The sequence below is a fragment of the Myxine glutinosa genome, chromosome 13 (assembly GCF_964187855.1).
Source record: "Myxine glutinosa chromosome 13, kmMyxGlut1.1, whole genome shotgun sequence".
Classification (NCBI taxonomy): domain Eukaryota; kingdom Metazoa; phylum Chordata; class Myxini; order Myxiniformes; family Myxinidae; genus Myxine; species Myxine glutinosa.
Window position 1 is genome coordinate 64158241 of NC_136273.1, and position 25805 is coordinate 64184045.

The 25805-nt window shown below is 50.4% G+C and overlaps 1 protein-coding gene across 2 annotated transcripts in view; it reads right to left on the minus strand.

Annotated features, from left to right (window-relative positions):
* LOC137438996 (sucrase-isomaltase, intestinal) overlaps positions 1 to 25805 on the minus strand; it is a 674815-nt gene that overhangs the window by 325543 nt on the left and 323467 nt on the right. For both annotated transcript variants that reach the window (XM_068134544.2, XM_068134543.2), the window contains exons 14-16: positions 14854 to 14938; positions 12822 to 12939; positions 12423 to 12594 (exon numbers count right to left, since the gene is read on the minus strand). In XM_068134544.2, coding sequence (XP_067990645.2) covers positions 12423 to 12594; positions 12822 to 12939; positions 14854 to 14938 — 375 coding nt within the window. The remainder of the gene's footprint in view (positions 1 to 12422; positions 12595 to 12821; positions 12940 to 14853; positions 14939 to 25805) is intronic.

The window sequence follows — 25805 nt, forward strand, 5'->3', positions numbered from 1 at the left end:
TTTGTATCCCAATTATACGCCTGATCTGGAGTTTGTTTTGTATCCCAATTATACGCCTGATCTGGAGTTTGTTTTGTATCCCAATTGTACGCCTGATCTGGAGTTTGTTTTGTATCCCAATTATACGCCTGATCTGGAGTTTGTTTTGTATCCCAATGATAGGCCGGATCTGGAGTTTGTTTTGTATCCCAATTATACGCCTGATCTGGAGTTTGTTTTGTATCCCAATTGTACGCCTGATCTGGAGTTTGTTTTGTATCCCAATTATAGGCTGGATCTGGAGTTTGTTTTGTATCCCAATTGTACGCCGGATCTGGAGTTTGTTTTGTATCCCAATTATACGCCTGATCTGGAGTTTGTTTTGTATCCCAATGTTAGGCTGGATCTGGAGTTTGTTTTGTTTGTTTGTTTGTTTTGTATCCAAATGATAGGCTGGATCAGGATTCGGACCAGAACCAAAATGCAATCGTCTTGTTCTTGTCACCTAACCCACTCATCCCACAAGTTTATTCATAACTTGTCCATAACTTTTTTATATCATGTTATATTCCTCAATTCGGCCTTTGGCCACGATGGAAGTGGAACTGAAATAAACCTTTGTTATTATAATAATAATTATTATAATATTATTATTATTATAACGCTTTTCGCCCGATCTCTCAATGGTGACAAATTGCATAAAAACTTAAATTATTCTTGTATACGAATCCATATTCAGATCTTCATCTAAATTGAATCGATCCATCCTTGTCACACCCACAACTTCTCCACCAAGTTTTGTCCAAATCCATCCACAACTTTTTGAGATATCGTGGTATTATATATCGGTTTTAGCCCAACCACTCAATGGTGGGTGGTTCGTGTGCAGCCACCCGGATGCTGGTTGCATCATTTTCTGTGGGCGCGTCAGCCGCTGATGCAATGCCTCTCCATAACCAGTTATCCGGTACTCAATTTGCCGACCTCAGAAGGATGATCAGGCTGAGTCAACCCCACCTGGCATTAATCGAACGGGATTCGAACTCAGTACCTGAGGATCCCAAGCCCACCGCCCTAACCATTTGGCCAACATCAGGTATCACTCAATGGTGAAGATTCATCTATCTATAATTCCAGTAATCTCTGTGTGTATGTGTGTGTGTATGTGTGTATGTGTGTGTGTATGTGTGTATGTGTGTGTGTCTGTGACCGCTGTTTCTCGACAACCACGGGTCCGATATACTTGAAACTTGCCAGGTATATTGCTGGGGACCTGAGGATGTGCCTTTTCAAGGTTTCATATTAATCGGAGAAGTAGTTACCGAGCTATGTCCAAAAAACGATTCAACCAATCAGAGAGCAGCGAGCTATCACGTGTGCCGAACGTGGCGAACAGACTCTGCCTCGGACGGCACATTTGAGAGCGTATTCATTTATTTCACGTTGGCAAACTATGTTGGCGCTATGTTGGCGTTAAACTATGTTTTAAAACTAATTAAAACTAATTTGCGATTCATCGTAACTGCGATATGCGACCTTCCAGACAGTCAAATGAGGACGTCACTTCCGGACTTACGGATAGTCATAGTGACGACGTACTGATGCTGAACGTGGCGAGCAGACGCTGCCTCGGACGGCACATTTGAGAGCGTATTCATTTATTTGACGTTGCAATCTGTGTTGATTGTTGTAAGGTACGATCGATTGTAGTACACGTTTATAATAACTCTGCCGATACAGGCCCGATTAACTGCAGCGCCATCCGAGCTGCGGCTTTTTTTTTTGGCAAGGAACGGGCACGTCCTAGTCTATCTATAATTCCAGTAATCTCTGTGTGTGTGTGTGTTTGTCTGTGTGTCTGTGACCGCTGTTTCTCGACAACCACGGGTCCGATATACTTGAAACTTGCCAGGTATATTGCTGGGGACCTGAGGATGTGCCTTTTCAAGGTTTCATATTAATCGGAGAAGTAGTTACCGAGCTATGTCCAAAAAACGATTCAACCAATCAGAGAGCAGCGAGTTATCACGTGTGCCGAACGTGGCGAACAGACTCTGCCTCGGACGGCACATTTGAGAGCGTATTCATTTATTTCACGTTGGCAAACTATGTTGCCGCTATGTTGGCGTTAAACTATCTTTTAAAACTAATTAAAACTAATTTGCGATTCTTTCGCTTTCCTGCGCGTTTGTGCACGCTATGGCGATTTCTTTACCAAACTCCGCAAGCCGTTCGCTTTGGACCAAACCATTTCATGTAAATAGAGGGGGGGGGGGGGGGATTGTCACCGTACTCGCAAGCCGTTCGCTTTGGACCAAACCATTTCATGTAAATAGAGGGGGGGGGGGGATTGTCACCGTACTCGCAAGCCGTTCGCTTTGGACCAAACCATTTCATGTAAATAGAGGGGGGGGGGATTATCACCGTACTCGCAAGCCGTTCGCTTTGGCTTTGCGAATGGACCAAACCATTTCATGTAAATAGAGGGGGGGGGGGATATAATTTTAGATATATATATAGTACGGGCATGCCCTAGTTTAAAAAACTCACTGATCCGGATGCAGCTTCGAATATCCACAAAAATCGAATCGAATCGTCCTTGTCAGACACCCAACCTGTCCACCAAGTTTCGGCCGAATCTGTCCACAAGTTTTTGAGATATCTTGTTGACAGACAAACAGACAGACAGAGAGACAAGGGTGAAAACATAACCTCCTTTGGTAGCGGAGGTAATAAACAGCAGATGCAACTTTTAGGGAATTTCCCAGTTATTTGTCATCTGTGTGACATATGAGTGATATGACCATGATTGGCTGAGAAATGTCATCTGATTATCATAACCAATCATGAAGTGGGCTAACCGGATAGCTCAGAAATATACACACGAGACTCTAGGCTGGGTTTGAATCCAGACCCAGATATAAACTGTCATCCTGACAGGGCGACACATAAACGTGCCATAGATAAAGCACAGATAAACGTATGTTAACGTATGATGATGACGTATGTTAACCATCATTCATAAGAAAAAAATAGGTGCCTCTGTGGGTCCACCAGTTATGATGGAAGCTTGGGGATGTTTTCTCCTCATTCAACTGACCTCATCGTGGTGTCAATGAAAACGAGCTCCCAGCTTCAACTATTTTTCAAAATTCATCATCAGAAAGTGGCCCCAAGTCATGGTGGATCAATCTATGAGCTACAGACGAATGTATTATTACAAAGAATACACATGCTACAATCTCCGAGATCATCGGCTCCTTGAATGCCTGGACAAGAGGCACTCGTTTTCAATCAAATAATGTGCCAATAATTACACATTGTGGGACTCACTTGATAATCATCCACTCAAATCCCCTTCATCAATGTAAAGAAAAGTATAATATACCTGAAATGAGGCAATCACCACCACGAGGGGAAAGTTGCTCAATTGCAAAGGTTGAGTGGTCCTACTGATCGCATTTCATCGCTTGTGTGAGACATTGGAAAAGAAAACTTGCACTTGGTTGGAGACTAGTAAAAACGTGTTGCGAGAACATGACTTTCAAACAATTGTGACTTGTTCGTTTTTTATGCTGATTTTTTTTGTGTACAAAGTCAAGGCTCATGGAAGAGATAGTACATAGATGGACCAGGACGTATCCGAACAAAAGGAAGAGTGCAAAGAAAGAGGTGAGAGGGGGGACACCAACAGCAGGACTGATGGACAAAATAGAGGGAGAAGAATAAGGGGTCGAGGAGAACGCAAGGGGTGGACAAGATGGAGACAGTAGGCAAACTCTCAGGAAGGAAAAACTTTAAATTTGGAAGAAGGTGGGCTTGTGGGTGAGAGGAGGGGAGTTGGGGTTAACAGGGATGGAAAAGATCATGGTTTTGGATTGCGGACGATCTGAGATGGTGGTGAATAGCTGTTTTGAAGACCTTGAGGGAAGAATGAGATTGAAGAGGATCTGGAAGGTGATTCCGTAGATGGGAGAAAAGAGGGACGAATGGCAAGAATAATCACACAAATTCTAAGTTACAAGCACACTCCCCTGTAATCTCCCACTCCCTTTATTATATGTTCTATGTGTTAGCTCTTATTGGCTTAGTGGTTAGCTATTATAGCCTGGTGCCGCCTTAGCGGTTAGGGTGCCGGCTTAGCGGTTAGGGTGCCGGCTTAGCGGTTTGGGTGCCGGCTTAGCGGTTTGGGTGCCGGCTTAGCGGTTAGGGTACCGGCTTAGCGGTTAGGGTGCCGGCTTAGCGGTGAGGGTGCCGGCTTAGCCGTTAGGGTGCCGGCTTAGAGGTTAGGGTGCCGGCTTAGCGGTTAGGGTGCCGGCTTAGCGGTTAGGGTGCCGGCTTAGCGGTTAGGGTGCCGGCTTAGCGGTTAGGGTGCCGGCTTAGCGGTTAGGGTGCCGGCTTAGTGGTTAGGGTGCCGGCTTAACGGTTAGGGTGCCGGCTTAGTGGTTAGGGTGCCAGCTTAGCGGTTTGGGTGCCGGCTTAGCGGTTTGGGTGCCGGCTTAGCGGTTTGGGTGCCGGCTTAGCGGTTTGGGTGCCGGCTTAGCGGTTTGGGTGCCGGCTTAGCGGTTTGGGTGCCGGCTTAGCGGTTTGGGTGCCGGCTTAGCGGTTTTGGTGCCGGCTTAGCGGTTTTGGTGCCGGCTTAGCGGTTTGGGTGCCGGCTTAGCGGTTTGGGTGCCGGCTTAGCGGTTTGGGTGCCGGCTTAGCGGTTTGGGTGCCGGCTTAGCGGTTAGGGGGCCGGCTTAGCGGTTAGGGTGCCGGCTTAGCGGTTAGGGTGCCGGGTTAGCGGTTAGGGTGCCGGCTTAGCGGTTAGGGTGCCGGCTTAGCGGTTAGGGTGCCGGCTTAGCGGTTAGGATGCCGGCTTAGCGGTTAGGGTGCCGGCTTAGCGGTTAGGGTGCCGGCTTAGCGGTTAGGGTGCCGGCTTAGCGGTTAGGGTGCCGGCTTAGCGGTTAGGGTGCCGGCTTAGCGGTTAGGGTGCCGGCTTAGCGGTTTGGGTGCCGGCTTAGCGGTTTGGGTGCCGGCTTAGCGGTTTGGGTGCCGGCTTAGCGGTTTGGGTGCCGGCTTAGCGGTTTGGGTGCCGGCTTAGCGGTTTGGGTGCCGGCTTAGCGGTTTGGGTGCCGGCTTAGCGGTTTGGGTGCCGGCTTAGCGGTTTGGGTGCCGGCTTAGCGGTTTGGGTGCCGGCTTAGCGGTTTGGGTGCCGGCTTAGCGGTTTGGGTGCCGGCTTAGCGGTTAGGGTGCCGGCTTAGCGGTTAGGGGGCCGGCCTAGCGGTTAGGGTGCCGGCCTAGCGGTTAGGGTGCCGGCCTAGCGGTTAGGGTGCCGGCTTAGCGGTTAGGGTGCCGGCTTAGCGGTTAGGGTGCCGGCCTAGCGGTTAGGGTGCCGGCCTAGCGGTTAGGGTGCCGGCCTAGCGGTTAGGGGGCCGGCCTAGCGGTTAGGGTGCCGGCCTAGCGGTTAGGGTGCCGGCCTAGCGGTTAGGGTGCCGGCCTAGCGGTTAGGGTGCCGGCCTAGCGGTTAGGGTGCCGGCCTAGCGGTTAGGGTGCCGGCTTAGCGGTTAGGGTGCCGGCTTAGCGGTTAGGGTGCCGGCTTAGCGGTTAGGGTGCCGGCCTAGCGGTTAGGGTGCCGGCCTAGCGGTTAGGGGGCCGGCCTAGCGGTTAGGGTGCCGGCCTAGCGGTTAGGGTGCCGGCCTAGCGGTTAGGGTGCCGGCCTAGCGGTTAGGGTGCCGGCCTAGCGGTTAGGGTGCCGGCCTAGCGGTTAGGGTGCCGGCCTAGCGGTTAGGGTGCCGGCCTAGCGGTTAGGGTGCCGGCCTAGCGGTTAGGGTGCCGGCCTAGCGGTTAGGGTGCCGGCCTAGCGGTTAGGGTGCCGGCTTAGCGGTTAGGGTGCCGGCTTAGCGGTTAGGGTGCCGGCTTAGCGGTTAGGGTGCCGGCTTAGCGGTTAGGGTGCCGGCTTAGCGGTTAGGGTGCCGGCTTAGCGGTTAGGGTGCCGGCTTAGCGGTTAGGGTGCCGGCTTAGCGGTTAGGGTGCCGGCTTAGCGGTTAGGGTGCCGGCTTAGCGGTTAGGGTGCCGGCTTAGCGGTTAGGGTGCCGGCTTAGCGGTTAGGGTGCCGGCTTAGCGGTTAGGGTGCCGGCTTAGCGGTTAGGGTGCCGGCTTAGCGGTTAGGGTGCCGGCTTAGCGGTTAGGGGCCGGCTTAGCGGTTAGGGTGCCGGCTTAGCGGTTAGGGTGCCGGCTTAGCGGTTAGGGTGCCGGCTTAGCGGTTAGGGTGCCGGCTTAGCGGTTAGGGTGCCAGCTTAGCGGTTAGGGTGCCGGCTTAGCGGTTAGGGTGCCGGCTTAGCGGTTAGGGTGCCGGCTTAGCGGTTAGGGTGCCGGCTTAGCGGTTAGGGTGCCGGCTTAACGGTTAGGGTGCCGGCTTAGAGGTTAGGGTGCCAGCTTGGGATCCTAGGATCCTGGGTTCAAATCCCGGTCAATCGCTGAATTAACACCATGGAGGTTGACTCAGCCTGTCATCCTTCTAAGGTCGGCAAATTGAGTACCAGCTCACTGGTAATTCCCTGCGTGTCGCAAGAGGCGACTAACAGGGTTGGTGGTAGGAAGAGCATCCGGCCATAAAACATTGCTTCAAAAAGGGGACCACGGTGCCCGAAAAAGGCCAACCCCTGCTCTGCGGGTAAACATGGCCTCTAAAAGTGGTTCTTTCTTTTTCTTCTTCTGTTAGCTCTTATATGAGCCTCGACTTAGTATACAAAAAAAAGAAAAAACACCACCACGTGCAATGCCAAAAACAAGATGGCCTGGCACCCAATTACATCTCTCACCTGCAAATTGTACAAGCAGTGAATAATCTCTCACCGAATCGATGGCATCTTGCTGCGACAAGGTACAAACACAGCTGCATACCTTGTTGATATCGTGAATCGTTTCGAAATCCTAAACATTGAATAATTAATCAACGTGGACATTATTAAGGCTCAACCACGAGAAGGTAAAGCTATGTTAGTTGTTAATCCTCCAATGGAGTCACTACTTCACTTGAGAAAAATCCTTCGCCTTATTAAAAGAGGAATGGCGTGACAGGAAGAAGGAAAAAGGCAAACCGGTGAAACACTCGGTCTGTGAGCGACACCTGAGATTTCAAATCGGCATTTATGTCACCTTTGTGCTGCTTTTACCATGGAATGTCACCTTTCCGATCGATTAGCTCCTTCAAAACAATAAACCGTGACAAGCATCACATTCGGGCCGCGGCACGCGCACACACTCCCGTGCTGTTTGAGCCAAATACGCACAGAGTACACAATGGATAAACTGTCATGAACGCAGTAAGTGATGAGGACGTGTTCGAGGCTTTTGGGATGGCCAGACGTAACGCCAGACTTTCACTTCCTTGCCTTTGGCAAAAGAAATCTCGGTTCGCGGCAGAGAAACTTCCCGACTTCCCTCGCGGCTTTCATTGCCTTTCAGGGTGATGGAAGCGGCCATCCAATTTACCGTGACGCGAACATGATATTAAAGAGACATTGAGGAGCTTTGACCTCCCATCTATTTATTACACGGAAATAAAGGAATTTTGCACCTTCCTTCTCACGAGATCCATCAAGTTCCTACAATGTCCCTTCACTTTCCTCCCCACTCCTCCGCTGCCCTCTTTCTTGCTTTGCACGTGCTACGAGTAACAAGTGTGATGCGCAGCAGGTGCTCAATGAGAGCATCAGGTGGTGGTGTGGAGAAAGCAATGTCTCACCTTCGTGCGTCGACGATCACCTGTGAGAATCCATCATCCCACAATTGAGGATTTTCCTGACCATACGTGCTGCATCCTTGCCCTACAATCCCCTACTTTTTATCCTGATACGCATCTCCTAATGTAGCATTTCTCTTTATATTATTTGTCCGCCCATGTACAGAAGGAGAGTACTTTATTATATACCTTAAACTGGAGTAATTTTGTCACACTTTCAGCCGATATATTGAGCTGTCCTTCATCGCTGCACTTCTCATGACTCGTCCATGTGTGTTAATATCGATGTTTAGGTTATTTCGGAATTTCACCGAAATAACCAGAGTTGGGTCTCGATACGTCCGTCCGTTAATATTTGACTTAACCATCTTCTCCTCACAAACTACCCGACCGATATGGACCAAATTTGGTATGATGCATCAGGACAACAATATTTCATGGGGTTGTTCTCCCCATCCGGATGTGCCCCCTATAAATGGAGTAAAAGGGTGGGGGGTCGAGGGGGGAGTTTGGCCCAAATATTGGTATTTTCCTCAAAGATCATCTTCTCAGAAACCGCCAGATGCAGACCAAACTCACCAAGAGGGATTGGGACCATGCTCTAACCTTAGGTTGTGCTCCTCAAGGCCTTATCTCCCCTGGAAACGGGGTCACGGGCCACCTCCCCGAATACCTCTTTTTCACAAAAACATCCTCTCCACAACTACCTGAGCGATATAGACCAAATTTGGTACAATACATCAGGACAGCAATGTCTCATGGGGTTGTGCTCCCCATCCGGATCTGCCCATACAGAGGTGGTGAAAGGGGAGAATTGCCCCAAATACTGGTATTTCATTCAAAAATCTTCTGAGAAACCGACGAGCGGATCCAGACCAAACTGGTCATGAGGCATCTCGACCATGCCGATACCTCAAGTTGTGCTCCCCATGGCCGTAACTCCCTCAGAAAGGGGGCCATGGCTCCCCTCCCTGAATCCCTCATTTTGATGGAAACGTCTCCTTCACAACTACCCGGCCGATACGGACCAAATTTAGTGGGATGCATCAGGACAGTGAAGTCATGAGGGGTTGTGCTCCACCACCCAAATCCGCCCTTATAAAGGAGATAAAAGTGGGGTTTGGTCCCTAATTTGGGTATTTCCTTCAAAAAACTTCTCAGAAACTGACAAACTGTACCATGTGGCATCGAGACCATGCCCTAACCTCAAGTTGTGCTCCCCCATGGCTGTATCTTCCGTGGAAAGGGTGCCAAGCCCCAAGTGCCTCAACCTTCATATTCACGACAACATCTTCTCTGCAACTACCTGGTCGATACGGACCAAAATTTGTATGATGCATCAGGACAGCAAGGTCTCATGGGGTTGAGTTCACCATCCAGATCCCGCTATAAAGGGGGTGAAAGTGGCGTTTTGCCCATACTTTGGCTATTTCATTCAAAAGACTTCTCAGGCTCCCAGTGGATCCAGACCAAACTGGCCATGTGACATCGAGACCATTCCCTGACCAGAGGTTGCACTCCTCATGGTTGTATCTCCCCCAGAAATGGGGCCACGGACCCCCTCGCGGACTCCCTCATTTTCACTAAAACATCTTCTCCACACCTACCTGACTGATATGGACAAATTTGGTACAATGCATCCAGACTATAAGGTCTCATGGGGTTGTGCTCCCCATCCGGATCCGCCCCCAAAAAGAGACTGATAAGGGGGTTTCACCTCAAGTTCAGCTAATTCATTTTAAAATCTTCTCAGAAACCATGGGAAAATAGCCATCAGTCCCCCCACGGGGCTATGTATTTGGGGATATCCTTGCCAATACAGTCGTTTTGCCCCTTCTTGTGAAGTGAATCAAAGAAAAGGATAATTTCGCCCCTTTGATGGTTAAAGAAAAACCACTTCAAACCCATTAATGAACAGAGAAGTCAGATGTTTTCTAAGAAGAATGAAGAACGAGTCTTGCTGCTGAAGGCCTAGTTTCAATGTGCTTTGGTGGGCAGGTAGAGCAATCGGTTACATCAACAGAATATCAATTGAGGTATGCCAACCTCTGTGAGAACCAAGGAGAAGCTGACGTTTCTGGTGATAACCCTTCATCGGAGCAAAAGGGAGCATCTTCCCTTCTTCTTCATTGGCCAAAAAGAAACCGACGTTTTGGTGGGGATAGCAGGGGGAAGCTTGGCCCAAGACTTTCACGAAACAGCTGGCCAGACCTGACATTTGACAAATGTATTTGTAAATTGTTTATGGTGCTGGCAATAGCTCGCCTCCTCTTCAAGAAGGACACCGTGAGGTCTTCAATGTCCACAAACTAATGCCGGCAGATGGGACACCCTACTTAACATCCATCCGAGAGACAGCATACATATTGATGAATCTCCTGCCTGCAAAACACTAGGATGAGTTAATAGCTGGATCGGGATTCAAAACCATGCGAGAAGGCCTATAGGAGTAAAAGTGAGCAACACATGTTTTATAACCTGCAATCACACAGCTAGGAATGGTAAAAGATGCTGGTACGTTTTACTCATTGCGAACAAACAGCATAAGGATCGCACTCGCATCAGCTTCCGTAGAACCGGTTAAGATGATCGAGGCATTGCACCCAATCTGGTCCCTTGTCGGTCGCAGACCATCTTCAACGCTTTCCACATCGATTGTCATGTCAACTTGGGTTGTCTAATCTCTAGCTTATGTTCACATGCCACAGGTGAGTCACAAACAAGATTGTCCAAGACCATCTATTTGGAGAAAACGTCACGGTACCAACATAGCCGAAGTTTTGATCGAAGATTTTTCCATGACTCGTGTAAAGAAAATATTATTTCGGGATAATAAGGCTTGCCTTTAACAATGGATTCGCGGAAACCATCTTGCTTCTGTGACTCTCGTCTCTAACATCTGACAAGCCGAGTCAAAGTTCACGCATGAGGCTCAGAGTCTCCGAACCAGAGAGCGATAACACATTGGAAATCCTGGTCCATCACCGGCTCTCATCTTATCTCGAAATTCAGGTCCCAAAGCACAAGACAATCAGGCAGCCAATCCCAACAGAGATTGATCAAAGTGCAGTTATATACACAGTCAATGTTCTTCTTAGCGGATCGTGCAATAGGCAATCCACTCGGTGTAAGCAAACAAGCCAGCGATGTACCTGGAAAAGTTGCAGTGATAACCAGGTTACGACGGTTACGGAGTTACGACCAGGTTACGACGTTACACAACTTGCTGGAATTGAGAAGGCCACCGAACCCTAAAGCAACCAGTAACATCCGAGCCAAACCCATTCACTATTTTTGTGAATCCCTTTCAAAACCCCTTAACTGCGGACATTGAAGGGCATCACTCACGAATGTTGTAAACCTTAATCAATGAAATAACAAAATGATAAACAAGGTCTGACCGTGAAAACGAGGCAGGAAACGATAAAGGATCCTCCAGTGTGTGACTGCACAAGGTCACATGGGAAAATGTGTTTAAGAGGAGAGAACCACGAGCATCCCACCCATTTTTTCCCAGCATGGTACACAGATTCACACCAGATTGATATTTGCTTCGCAAGGTAACGTAACCCATGACACTGACAGCGAGTTGTAATCGATAATGGTTAAAAAAAATGGACTTACTGATGGGGAAAAATGTAAAAATGGGGGAAAAAAATGTAAAAAATGGGATTTTATTTTGGAAAAAAATGACTTAGATGGGGAGAAAATGGGAAAAAAATTGGCGAAAATGGACTTACTCATGGGGGAAAATGGGGAAATGGAAATAAATTGGGGATAAATGGACTTACTATAAAAACCACCTTTAGAGGCCATTTTTCCCCGCAAAGCGGGGGTTGGCCTTTTTCGGGAACCGTGGTTGTTGTTGTTTTTCGGTCCCCTTTTTGAAGCAATGTTTTACGGCCGGATGCCCTTCCTGACGCCAACCCTTTTTGCCGCCTTTAACGACAAACAGGGAATTACCAGTGAACTGGTACTCAATTAGCCGACCTCGGAAGGATGACAGGCTGAGTCAACCCCCCTGGTGTTAATTCAGCGGAACTTACTGATGGGGAAAAATGGGAAAATGGGGAAAAATTGAAAAAAACAGACTTGCTGATGGGAAAAATGGGAAAACGGGGAAAAATGAAAGAAATGGACTTGCTGATGGAGGGGGAGAATAGAAAAATGGGAAAAAAATTGGGAAAAATAAACTTACTGATGGGAAAAATGTTAAAATGGGGGAAAATGAAAAAAATAGACTTGCTGATGGGGGAAAAATGGAAAAATGGAAAGAAATTTGTAAAAAATGGACTTAAAAAATAGACGACAACTGGACTTGTCCTTACTTAGGAACCAGAAGAAACTTCAAATGCTTGCTTTCCAGTGCAGTAATTGCAAAAGTATTGGGAAAGCATGCTCAGCACAAAGTGCTTGTGACAGCGACACCCTTTCAGGAATTTAAGAAACTGACGAATAAACAACCCCGGGATATCTCCTTACTGTCCCAAGCTAATACAGTAAATTATAGCTTCTCGACTTCCTGGAAAACATTCGACAATTCAAATAATATTTATGGCTCTCTTCTTCAGATGTCATATTATAGCAAGGCCCAAGTAGATGAGGATAATCTCTGAGTTGGTGTTTTTGCTTGTCATGTGATCTTGGAACACCTTAATTCGAGGGGGCGGGGAATATAAATAACTAAATCGACCTAAGGGGCAGCAGCGAAGCTTACAAAGGGAATCCCGAAGAGGTTAAACTCCAGCATGCCGATAATGGACCATCGGAGGTCGTTCCACGTGGCCGCGTTGTCGCCAAGCCAATGACCTGTGTAGGCCCCGGAGCCAGGGGCAGTGGACCGAGAGATCACCATGGTCCGTTTGTTGGGGAAAACCTTTCTCCCTGCACTGCAGTACAGAAGTGAAGAACAAAAACATTGCTGTCGAATGCTTCTTACCTATCCATTTCACCACCGCTGATAAAAACCGATGAAGCTTTTGTTTTGACAAAATTTTCACAAGTTCAATATTTGTTTTTAAATGAAATTGCAACCGATTTTTTCAAGGATGTCCGATAAGATGAAATGGTTTGATAATACGGAAAGCAAGATGCCCTGTGGAACCTGTTCGGTCACCTCTGCGTTGCGATGGCCATGGAGTATCCATAAAGGCTGTGGACGTCATAGTGCCGCCCCCATGTCTGCAATGCGTCCATACACAGCGTCTTCATGTACATTTCACCATCCATAATGTCTGCAATGCACAAGCCGTGACATTACATCAACGTGGCACGTTGTTTTTGAGTTCACGTTTCTTTCCTTCAGTCACAATTTGGCTGCCGGAAGGAAATCCACTTTCATAATGGCATTTTATATTTCAAAGCAGACGAAACATAATTAATATTTTTCAATTATGTAATTGAGTAGCTACGGGTGAACCACAGGCAGGGTCCACAAAGCAAGTCCGAGTAGTTCTCAAAACTTGTATGTTGTAGCCAAGAAAATGGATTTGAGGGGTTTCTAGTTGGGTCTGGAATCCAGTGGCATTGCACCGGAAGCTCTGAAAATGAAACGTTTTAGGTTCCATCGATCACCAGTGGCATTTACAGACATGAATGTGTTTAACTAAATCTATACTGATAATTTAGATAAGGCCGATATATCCTTCTTTCTAGTGAAAAAAAAAACACCATGGATATAACAGTAACATCCTCCAGAAGGAAGGTGTGCACCATAATGTGGTACCACTGCTGGCATGGTGCCAAGTGGACACGAGGATTGAAAGACCTCTGAGCTATCCTCCCTGAAATTGAAATCAATAATCTGAGACTGCCTCTTGTTACATATTTATGTGAATGTATATGAATTACGATTCAGGTCTTTGCTTATCAATGTGTAGTCGATTAAAGGTTGTTGTGATTAAAGGGTCAGGAGCCCTTCTGGGAAAAAGGAGACCGGAAACGGAAGGAGAAAAGACACGAGGTCCTGCAGGAGCGACGATTCTTCTTCTTCCTCGCCGAGCTCGGACGCGAGCGGTATCGCTATTGAGCAACGTCACAGAATCGGCGTGTAAAAGCCCGTCTGGCGAGAGGAGTTACCGGGACGTGTAACTACCCTTTGACACGTTAAGTCACTGTGGGTTCGTGCACGGAACCAAGCGTCCGGCACAGTTCGCCTCACCGTCTACAAGGCCACGTACGGATCGCGCGTTGGGCAAGCCGCGTGTTGCTTTGCCGGCTTTGCTTTACACGCTTTGCTTGGCCAGGAGGTGTGCGCTGCAGCCGTTGTTCCCGGTACAGGACGTGCCCGGTGGAAGCACGTCAGGAAGGGTCCATTCAACCGCCCACGTGCGGAGATCGAACTACAGGAGTACGGAGACATTTAGAGAGACATTGACCATGGAGGGAGTCGGGAGTGGGGCTCACGTGAGGAATGTATAAGATGGCCATCTTAGAGTTATTGTAGATGAGTTTACATCTTTGTAAGATTGATTGCTGATGGTTGATGGTTGTTGATTGCTCGGGGAATATATCCTTGATTATTCCGGATCCTTGGTGTGGGGTTTCTTATTGATTGGAATTCATACTGATTGCGTTACTAACGCGCATAACTAATAGATCTTTCTGGCGGAGTTCCTCTCACGGTCCGGGGGTCACCGAGACCAGGTAGTCACCGGGAGGACCACGTAACACTCTGCACTACGAAAGAAAAAATGTTTTGTAAAGGAGGAAAGGTAACCTTTGCTTCAGACTCCTAAATGTCATCAAAATGGGCAAACACACAAGATGGTACGAACCAGGTGGAGGAAACGCAGGAATAATATATGGGTTAAAAATTGGGTTCGTGTTCCACGAGATGTTTGGCAGGAATGGCACAAGATAAAGACTTTATCAACAAGGTAGAACAAGCTTTTTCCTTACAAAAATAGCAATCATAATGAAAATGACTATTATTCGGCCTGTTCAGTCATATAACTATGCAAGCATGTCTCATGAAGAAGTGTCTAAGAGGAGAGAACCGCTAGCATCCCACCCATTGGAACTATTTCTGGGAGTGGAGGCTGTGGGAATGATGTAATCGTGTGAAAAAAGGTTACTCATTCAATGCATCCCCTTAAGCTTTTTCAGAAAGATGGGTTCAATGAACATGGTAGAAAGACAACACTTACCGGGAATAAACGGAGGATTGTTCCAGCGATTATCGACACATCCTTGCTTGGAACCAGGGATGAAGCTGGATGGTTCATTCATGTCCTGTCAATATAAAGTGTGGCGACATAATACAGCAGTAACATGTTCAGCAAGTAGCGACCGCCACAGTGGTGTGTTATGAGGACTAACGGTGTAATACCGATCAACTTAAATGAGAATAAATCATGAAGTGGGGTGTTGTGGGCCTGTGACTAACAGGGGCAGAGTTGAGGATGGTTAAGAATCCTTAGGAAACTTAATCTTATCAATCTAGGTTTGAAATAAAAATGGTACACGAGCCTTTGCAAATACAAGAGTGTGTTTGTATCGGCCCGAAAATAAGGACAATTAAGTTATCAATCCATTGTTTAGATTTTAACAACCGTGGGGAAAAAGTGAAGCGCTGCTTTGGGAGCGAGCTCTTCTTCAAACCAAAAGACGGGGAGAGAGAGAGACAGAGAGACTTTTTTGTCATTTTATTACAAAAGTATTAAAAAAACAATAAACAACTAGAACGCCACTCAGTAGAGCGCATACTCCCACCGTGGGTTAAGTTGGAATAGTACGATTTCACAAAAGTTTGAGGGAGTAGTTCAGTGACAATACAAGACAGGACAACACAAGACAGACACTGCACAGATATATATTGTTGCGGATATGGGACTTGGCACTGTAAGGTGAGGTGAGGTGAGGTGAGGCACTGTAAGGAGCGCATGGAGAAGGAGGTGAGAAAATCCGCTTGTAAATACTCCCCTATTTCCCCAATACTCCCCAACTATCCCCAATCCCCCATTCCCTAGTCCCATTGCCTGTAAATAACACTCTGTAGAACCGACCTTCCCCTTTTTCCCCCATTAAATGTCGTGCCCAGGTCCACCGCATCTCACGTAGACAACTTTCGGACATCTTGCTAGTTATTCTTAGTCTATGTCAGTTAAGGACTCGTTTCCATTAATTCTGACTCTTCGTTGCACCAGAATGTGATTATATGGCACCAGTAGTGAGTTTAGGACCTTCCCATACCTCCTCCCATCATCTTCCCCATGAAACTACAACAACAACAACAACTACAACTACAACAACAGAGGAGATGGGGGGCGGCGCGGCGCGGGGAGTGTGCGTCCTCACACCGGCGTGGTTAGCCGCCATTGCCCATGCGCTCCACGGGGTTACCACGAAGGGGCCGGCTGTCAGCTCTTCGTCAGGGGCGGAGCCGGTAACCCCCCCGCACCCAATAAGAAGGGCGGACCGATTCCATCTGGGGCGGAGCTAACTAGCCGAGGGCGTGTCACTCCCCGCCGGATATACGCAGCGACTTACCGGACGTGACGTCAGATGCGCCCCCAGCTTGGAGAAAGAACGTCACCTTCCAGCGCTGAGAGAGAGACCTCCCGCATCTCTGGACCGGACCGGGTCGATTCTGTCCTTGAGCCAAGAGTGCACCTTGAGCCATCGATACCCGCTTTCCTTGCCATCAATCCCTGTGTGAGTCAGTTTTTGTCCTGTTTATCTGTCGTCTGTCGGGGCTATTATAAGAGTGTGTCTAAGTGCCTGCCTTTCTATGCTGTCCCTCTTGTCGTTGTAATCTGACCTTCCGCCCTAATATAACCTCCTCCGGAGGTCTTGAGAACCGTATCCCTGGTGTCGTGTCATTTTAATCCCAGCCGTTGTGTCCTTTTCCTTCATTGATTTAGCGTAGCGCGACTCGGCAACGTTCGAGTATAATCGGGTAACTTGTGCGGACACGGCGGCCATTCCGCTCGGCCCACCATAACATCAAAGTCGTGTCTGTAACAATTGGTGTCAGGAGTGTCGGATTCGGACCTGGGACTAAATTCATTTAGCCCAAATTTTGGAACACCAAGTGTACCATTAGGGTAACATTTTGGTGTTGGGAAGTAAAATTCGATCCGGAGCGCGTTTTACGCGCTCGACATTATAACAGCGAAATTTGATTTGTTTTACGGAAATAAAAACCCGAATTTTGAAAGTCGCGCTATGGCGGATCAAGACAGCTGGGGTCCGGTAGAGGAGAGTGAGGCAGGGTCGGTCCAGGACCAAATTGAGGGACGCGAGGAGAGCGAAGCAGCGAGGGTAGCAGACGCACAAAATGGCGCCTCGCTGGTCACGGCGACCGCGCCCGCGACCGTGGTAGCGCCGCCGATGGATTGGGGCCTATTTATGGAACAAATAAAGGCCTTTATGGTTAAGTCGGGTGAAGAAATGAAGGACGAGATGAGGGCTAATAGTCAGCAATTGGGAAACCAAATTGTGGGATTGAGGGCTGATAGTGAGCGATTAGAGGGCCAAATGGGGGCAATGAGGGACGAAGCGAGGGGTACCGGTGAGGGGTTAGACAATAATTTTAAGGGATTAGACAAGAAATTTGGGAAGTTAGACAATAATTTTGAGGAGTTAGACAAGAAATTTGGGAAGTTAGACAATAATTTTGAGGGGTTAGACAACGGGATAAAAGAGGTGAGAAATGGGTTAATGGGGGTAGAAAACAGAATGGCCGCTCAAGAGAATCAAATGGAAGGGATGCAAAGAGGGTTAGAGGGGTTAGAAAACACCATGGAAGGCAAATTGAGGGACATGAGGGACCAAGCGGAAAGGGAAGTTAAACAAATGGGGCAGCAGATAGAGGGGGTCAGAATGGGGGTAGAAACCAAACTGGATGCTCACAGGGAGGAAATGGAGCAGGTGAGGGTGGCATCTGGGCAGGAGATGCAAGTGATGGGAGAGGAGATCAGAAGAGGAGTGAGTGAGGAGGTCGGAGGAGTGCGCGAGGAGGTGAGGCACTGTAAGGAGCGCATGGAGAAGGAGGTGAGAAAGGGGACTGTAAAATTGCAAAGTGGTATAGAGGAGTTGACGCTGGGAGTAGAACAACTGACAGTGGGACAAAAGGAGTTGGGGGACCAGGTAAAGAAGAACACAGCGGTAATAGAGGGTTTAAAATCGACACAGAAGGAGATGAAAAAGGACGTAGGGGTAATTAAAAAAAGAGTGTCAGACGGTACATGAGGACCTGACGAGGAAAATGGACAAGGTGGTAGAGGTGATGGAGGTTAAAGAGCGGGAGGTGCGGGAGCACATAGAAAAAAATTAAGTGGAGTTAGAGGAAGAACTTAAAGGGGCGCACGAAGAGATGAAGGAGGTGAAGCAGAAATTAGAAGAAGTGGAAGAAGGGGTGAGCGAAATTAAGAAGCGACGGAGAGAGGATAAGAAAGAGATAAAGGAGGAAGTAAAAGAATTGGTCCAAAGTCTGTGTTCGGATCGTGATGATGTGCTCATTAACCGGATGAGGGATTCGCAGGTGATGGAGGAGAAGCGAAGAGAAAGAGGACCCGGTGTAAGTGGTGACCAATATGGTCGTGCGTATGATGCGCCAGGTGATTTAATAAGCTTGGGGGTCGAGATAGACCCGGATGTTCGTGAGAGGCCACGAGTGAGGTGTATGGCTGGTCCGGAGGGTATGGAACGAGAGGTGCGAGGTGTGGGTGAGCAAGGTTGTGGTGGTATGGAATGGGTAGCGGGTTGCGGAAGTGTGACCCATGCATCGACACCAACAGGGGTAGTTGTTGGAGGGACCGGGGAGGCACGAGAGCCCCTTGGGGGTAATGTACTGTGGGGGCCCGGCCGGTTCGGCCCCGCGCTGACCCCGCAAGGGGCGACGCACGGGGTCCGGCAGGCGGGCAACGACTCGCATACGAGGTGGTCCCACAAGGTCCCACTCGCGCCGTATGACGGCAAGAGTGATCTACGCGCGTACCTGGCGCAGTTCGACTGTGTGTGTAAGGGCAACGGTTGGGGTGAGGACGAAGGTGGAGTACACCTGGTGGCCGCATTGCGCGGCGCGGCGGCGGAGGTGCTGACGGCATTACCGGCGGTTGCTCTCACCCTGCCAGCCCTCCGCGACGCCCTAATTAATCGATTCGGCATAGAACAGCAGAGCGAGCTTGTTAAAGCTCAGCTCGCGCTGCGAAAGCGCAAGCCCCAGGAAGCCATCGGGGAACTTGCCCACGACATTCGCCGCGCAGTGGGGATCGCACATGCTAGCATGGCAGCGGATTCCCGGGAAAGCCTGGCGCTGGACCATTTTATCCAGGCCCTCCCAGACATTGAGCTCCGGCAACAGCTCGCCATGTGGCGCCCGCAGACTCTGAGCCAGGCGGCTGATGCTGCGGCCCGTTGGGAAGCAGAGAGGCCCCTGGCCCGGGGGGGCGAGCGTCTCGCAATGGCGGTCCGCCAGGTGGGACCCCCGATGGAGGGCGGACCCCTTAGGGGGCCTGCCCCCGACGTGGGTCCTGACCTGGCGGGCATGGTCCGGAGGCTGGTGGACCAGCGCCTGGCGGGACCTGGACCATGGCAGGCGGCCCCGGAGGTGGCCCGCGGTGGACCACGAGCAGGTAATCCAATTCGGACCTACAGGGGGGGAAATTTGGAATTCCGGAGGCAAGCACCTTATCAGGTGAGGTGCTATACCTGCAACCGTCTGGGTCACCTGGCGCGGCACTGTCGAGCCGCGCGCCGGGATGATCCCCGGCGGTTGAGGTCCTCAACTCCGCCCAGGGGGGAGCGGGTTAGCCGACCCCAGACACCCCCCCGCCAGACCCCGGGAAACTAGAAGGTGTCGGGCACGTAGGGCGGTGTTCGGCAGCAGAGGATGGAGGAGAGCCCTCATTGACGCGACAGGTCATTTATTGTGGCCAAATTGGAACCGGTAGCCTGACAATTAGATGCAAAATTGCCGGCGTGGGGGTAGACGCCGTAGTGGACACAGGAGCTAGCGCCACGATCATCAGCCCTGTGGTCCTTGATTCGAGCGCAGGTGGCTGGGATAAGATCCAGCACCTGCAAAATTATAGTTTGCAGCTTGCTACCGGGGTAACGGCCCCGATCATAGGGCGTGGTTCTGTGACCCTCAAGTTAGGGTCGGTAAGGAGGGAGATAGATGTTTGGGTGGCGGAGGTGTGCGACCCATGTTTAATAGGGTTGGACCTGTTGACTGCCAGCGGCTGTAAAATCGACTTGTGCCGGGGGATCCTGCAGGTGGGAGTAGAAGAGCTGCCGTTAGGGGGAGTGAGCACGGCCGAGAGAACGGAGCTGGAGGCTTCCGAGGCCGTGACCATCCCCCAAGGGCCGAGGCGATAGTGCCGGCCCGGTGGGCAGCTCGCCCAACGTGGCAGGAGTCCTGCGGCCTGGTCGAACCGGTGGCAGCGCAGTCCATACCGGGTTTAATCGTGGGCCGCACCCTTGTAAAAACGGACGGACCGATAGTGGCCGTCCGAGTAATAAATATGAGTACAGAACCACGCACTATAGTAAGGGGCACGAGGGTAGCTGGCTGCACCCCAGTTAAGGAAGTCGCGACAGTGAGGGGCGAGAACGTCCAGCTGAGCCGACCCCGGGGGGAGCCTTCAATAAATACTAGGAATTGGCCCGATCCCATTTGCGAGATGGTAAATCGTAGTAGTGTAGAGTTGGGAGGTACCCAGAGGGAGGCCTTACACAAACTGGTTGGGTCCCATTTGGACCTCTTCTCCTTGTCCACCGAGGATATTGGACGTACGGGCCTGGTGAAACATCAGATCCACACCGGTGAGGCCCGGCCTATTCGTCAGGCCGCCCGACGGCTCCCTTGGAGCAAGAGGGCGGAAGCTGACGAGCAGGTTGAAAAAATGCTCGACGCAGGCGTGATCGAGCCCTCGGGAAGTCCTTGGATGTCACCTGTTGTGCTGGTCAAAAAGAAGGATGGGACCACGCGGTTCTGCGTGGACTATCGCCAGCTAAACAACGTGACACTCAAGGACTCATATCCCCTGCCAAGGATTGATGACACCCTCGATGCCGTTGCGGGCTCAAATTGGTTCTCAACTTTGGACCTCAAGAGTGGGTATTGGCAGGTGGAGATGGATAGGGCAGGGAAGGAGAAAACACCATTTTCCACAGGTAAGGGACTGTATCAGTTTACTGTGATGCCGTTTGGTTTGTGTAACGCCCCCGCCACCTTTGAAAGATTGATGGAACATGTACTAGGCGGCATGCCATGGCAATCATGCCTGGTGTACCTGGATGACGTCCTAGTACATGCCCAAACGTTCCCCCAGGCAGTAGCTAATTTGGACCAGGTGTTCGGGTGCCTCAGACAGGCAGGGTTGAAGCTGAACCCGAGTAAGTGCACTTTGTTTGCAAGAGAGGTGGCCTATCTAGGTCACGTGATCGGCCGCGAGGGGGTAAAAACGGACCCAGACAAAATTAAAGCGGTAGAGGAGTGGCCCGCACCACGTACCATCAAGGAGGTGCGGGGATTTTTGGGACTCTGCTCCTACTACCGGCGCTTTGTGGCGAAATTTGCGGAGTTGGCCCGTCCCCTCCACCGGCTTACGGAGAAGGGGACGCGATTTAATTGGACACGGGAGTGCCACGAGGCCTTCCAAAAATTGAAGGGGTGTCTAACATCCGCACCCCTTCTAGCTTACCCCACTAGCAACGGGGCATTTACCCTGGACACGGATGCGAGCCAGGAAGGATTGGGCGCAGTTTTGTCCCAGACACAGGAGGGCGTGGAGAGAGTGATTGGTTATTATAGTCGGGCCTTAAGTAGGCCCGAGCGAAATTATTGCGTGACTCGCAAAGAGTTATTGGCTATGCTGGCTGCCATGAACCATTTCCACCCGTACTTGTACGGGCGGAAATTTTTGGTTAGAACTGACCATTCCTCCTTGCAATGGCTCCTTCGGTTCAAGGAACCAGAGGGCCAAATTGCAAGGTGGTTGGAAAAGTTGCAGCAGTACGATTTTGATGTGGCCCATAGGGCCGGGAAGGCCCATGGTAATGCGGACGCACTCTCTCGGCGTCCTTGTCTGGGGGAAAACTGCAAATTTTGTGCGAGACACGAGGAGAGGGAACAATTGGGCGATTCGGACCCGACCCTCGTTGTCCGGGCAACCCGGGTGAGAGGGCCAATTTTGCCACTAACCGCGGACGAAGAATTTGGAGAGTTGGCTTGAAGCACGGCCCAGCAGGAGGATCCTGTTCTGGGGCCGGTGTTCCAATGGGTCAAATTGGGGCAAAGACCAAAGGGGGAAGAGGTCACCCCCCTCGGGGCGCAAACAAAGGCGTATTGGGCTCAGTGGCAGACCCTGGAATTGAAAGGCAACATCTTGTATCGCAAGTGGGTGGAGGTTCCCTCTGATAGAACTTCCTGGCTGGTGATAGTCCCTGACAAATTCAAGAACGTCATATTGCAACAGGTGCATGGTACCCGCTCCGGCGGCCATTTGGGCAGGACAAAGACAATATCTCGGGTCCGCCGGAGGTTCTATTGGGTGAATATGGGGCGCGACATACAGGACTGGTGTCGGAGATGCGACGCCTGTTCTGCCAAAAAGGGACCAGCACGGAGGATGAGGGCCCCCCTTCAATTACATCAGGTGGGGGCCCCCCTAGAGCGGGTGGCCATGGATATCCTAGGCCCACTACCCCGCACCCGCCTAGGTAATAAGTACATCCTCGTTGTGATGGACTACTTCACCAAGTGGCCGGAGACCTACGCCCTCCCCAACCAAGAAGCAGGGGTGGTAGCGCAGGCCTTCGTGGAAGGATTTGTGTGCAGGCATGGGATTCCACAGGAGTTGCACACCGACCAGGGACGAAATTTTGAGAGCAAATTGCTAAAAGATGTGTGCAGTCTCCTGTCAATTCGGAAAACCAGAACAACGCCTTTAAGACCTCAATCTGATGGGATGGTGGAAAGATTCAACCGAACTTTAATCCAACAACTGGCACTGTTCACCGCCACCCGTCAGGATGACTGGGACGAACATCTCCCTTATTTGCTTATGGCCTACCGAACCAGCCAGCACGGGGCCACCGCATGCAGTCCAGCGTTGCTTATGTATGGGCGGGAGTTACGGGCTCCCGCCGACTTGCTATGCGGTCCCGTGCCAGACACAGTGGTTAACCCGCCGAGGGAGGGGTACGCACGTCACCTAGAGGAAGGCATGGAGCTAGTCCATGCCTTCGCCCGCCGCCAACTCCATCTGGCGGGGGAAAAGATGAAGCGCAGGTACGACGACCGGAGCCAGGGGAGTCAATACGCTCCGGGGATGAAGATTTGGTTCTTTAATCCCCGGAGGCGGAAGGGAAGGTGCCCAAAGCTCACCTCCCCCTGGCAAGGCCCAGGAGTCGTCCTGTCGCAAATCTGTGACGTGGTCATTAAGATCAAAATGGGGCCACGAGCCCTCCCTCGGATCGTCCACGCCGACCGGATAAGGCCTTACACCGGCGAGCAGGCGCCCCCGTGGATTGCCTCGGCTTTAGATGCCGAGGCGGGACCCAGTACCTCTGAATAAGGGGGGCTTATTAGTGCCAGAGGACTGGGGGCAAAGGAGCAATAGCTTATGGGGTGTATGGCAGTGAAAACTAGCCCGGGTGGGTTAGGTTATATTGATAGGGCCCTAGAAGATGACATTAGGTGACGTTAAGGTTAGTTAGTGACTGATACCTGTAGTGGGGACGCAGGTAGTTTAGTGTGGATGATAATGACGTGGGAGCGCAATAGTTTAAAGGGACGACTGGGAAGCGCAAGTTTCAGAGGGGAGTAGTTAGCTGAGATGATGCCGTGTGTGTGAGAATTGAACAGGTGTGATTGCACAGGTGTGCAACTGGACAGGTGTGTGGAGCAGTGTATGAGTAGTGAGTGTGTGGATCAGCGCGAATGCGCTTGGGGAGAGAAGGGTGCAGGTGGCACCAGGTGTGAGAGCACAGGTGTGCAAGTACAGGTGTGTGGAGAGAGTTGGAGTAAGTGGTACGGAGTGGTGTGCATGGTGCGAAGGTGTGAATGGGGGAAGAGTGGACCCCCATCACGGATACCCGGGGCGGGTAGTGTAAGTGTTAGGTAGAGGGTACAGGTAAATTGTGGTTGGATATTGGCATCTGTGGTGCGGGTGACAGAATGGTATTGTGGATGGGTGCATTAGTGTCGTGGAAATGGCTGGGCGCGTAGCCTGTTAGTGTGTGTAGTTGGTTGGGCACTCCACCACTGTGAGGATGTCGGCCAGGTGAGGCCGCAGGTGGGCTCTGGGAGCCGGTAGAGTTGTGGATGGGGCCCGAGGATCCGGAGGACGGACCCGGGTAGCCCAGTGCCAGAGAGGGCACCGAGTGGGGAGAGCGCCAGAGGGCCTTCCCCAGGTAGTTAGGTTAGGGTAAGGAGCAGGTAAGCTCGGAGGCAACTGCAGTGGTGGAGGTGTGCAGGTGGGTAGACCCGCTGGGAGAGGTACACGTCGCGGCCCAGAAATTGTGCGAGGGCACCGGGAGAGGAATCGGGGGAGTGAGACCCCAAATTGAAAAGCACCACAGTTGGCCAATGGGAATTGGTTTTTAGAACCCATAGTGTAAGAGGGCCAATGGTTTGGCCGGAGAAAGACCCCGGGTAATGTAAAGTTGTTAAAGTCATTGAGGAAATAGTTAGGATTGATGAACCTGTCGCACCATACGCAGCCACTTACCTGTGGTGATGATGATGACTCCACACCTGTGTTTTCTTTGTTCTGTTGCAGGAAATGAGAATTGCTGTGAGGATTTGTGAGACGCATCACGACGTGGATGAGACATTGGGGTGATTCCATCTCTCCCTCCCTAGGAGGGACTGATGATGAATTGGTAATGGCAAATTTTGATGTTCAGTTGGAGATGGCAAATTTTGATGAGAGTTGAAAATGGCAAATTTGATTGGTTAGGAGGGAGAGAAGACGAATTTGGTATATGGGAGGAACGGGGAAGACAGTAGGGATGTTTGTTGATTTGTAAAATAGATGTTTATGGGTAGTGTTGTGTTTTGTGGATACAGCAAGGGGTGAGGGAGGGGCCATGTAGGTTACCTGGTGGGGGGGGGGGGGCGTACGATAGGAACGTACCTGTCTCACCTGGTTCCCATGTGCCCCCAGTGTGCATCATCTTGTATTGCGTGCACTTTTGCGCCCTTACCACCTTACTCACTTGTCTGCTTCTTTTGTCTCCCACCTCCGAGGATCTGGCTTTGGGGCAGAGAGAGAGGAGAGAGAGGTGCTGGATCCGCAGTTGTGGGCCTGCACTTTCGCTGCTTGCTGCCTGGATCGATACACCATATGGACCGCAATGTTTGTGGCCACCCACAATGGACCGCAGTTCTTTTGCGGCCAAGCACCACCCATGGATGGACCTATGGGTCAACGTGGCACCTATGCCATACAAGGTGAACCACTTATAGTTGGCCCCCTGACGGCCACAATAAAGAAATGGACGCGGTTGGCGCCTTTCTTTATTTTTGAAAGAAGTACGAAGGCCAAGTGCTCCATGAAGGCAAGACCAGCGGCAGAACATCGGCCGGCTGCGACACCACCGGTGACCATGGACACTTGATTGTGTTTTTTTTTTATTGAACACTTTATTGGTGCACCGGATGGTGCTGACTGTACATAATGGGGTGGTGCTTTTGGTGCTTGGATGGGGTGCTCTGCACAGTATTAAAGGCCGTAGGGCCACAGGGCACTCGTGGGTTGGTGTATCGATGCTGGCATGCGTGCTCTCTCTCTATGCATAACATCTGCATGTGTTCCTCAAAGAACAGGTCCTGGATCGTCGTGTAAATATCAGTGTAGTCTTGTGTAAATGATGCTCCCTACCGGCTGTATGTTTAGTTTGAGGATGCTTTCCGCGATTCGGTTATCCTGTGGGTGTGTTTCTGTGAGGAGAAGGGTGCAACGTCGCAGGGGGACATATTTACTCATTTGTGAACATCTGTAAAACTGTCGCACTCAGGGTAGAGTTAATAGTAGAGGGAACTACATCTGAGTGCCACACTAAAATAGGTAAAAATTTATCGGGTCGGGACGCCCCGAGGGTAGAGAAGGGTGCAATGTTGCGGATATGGGACTTGGCCTCAATA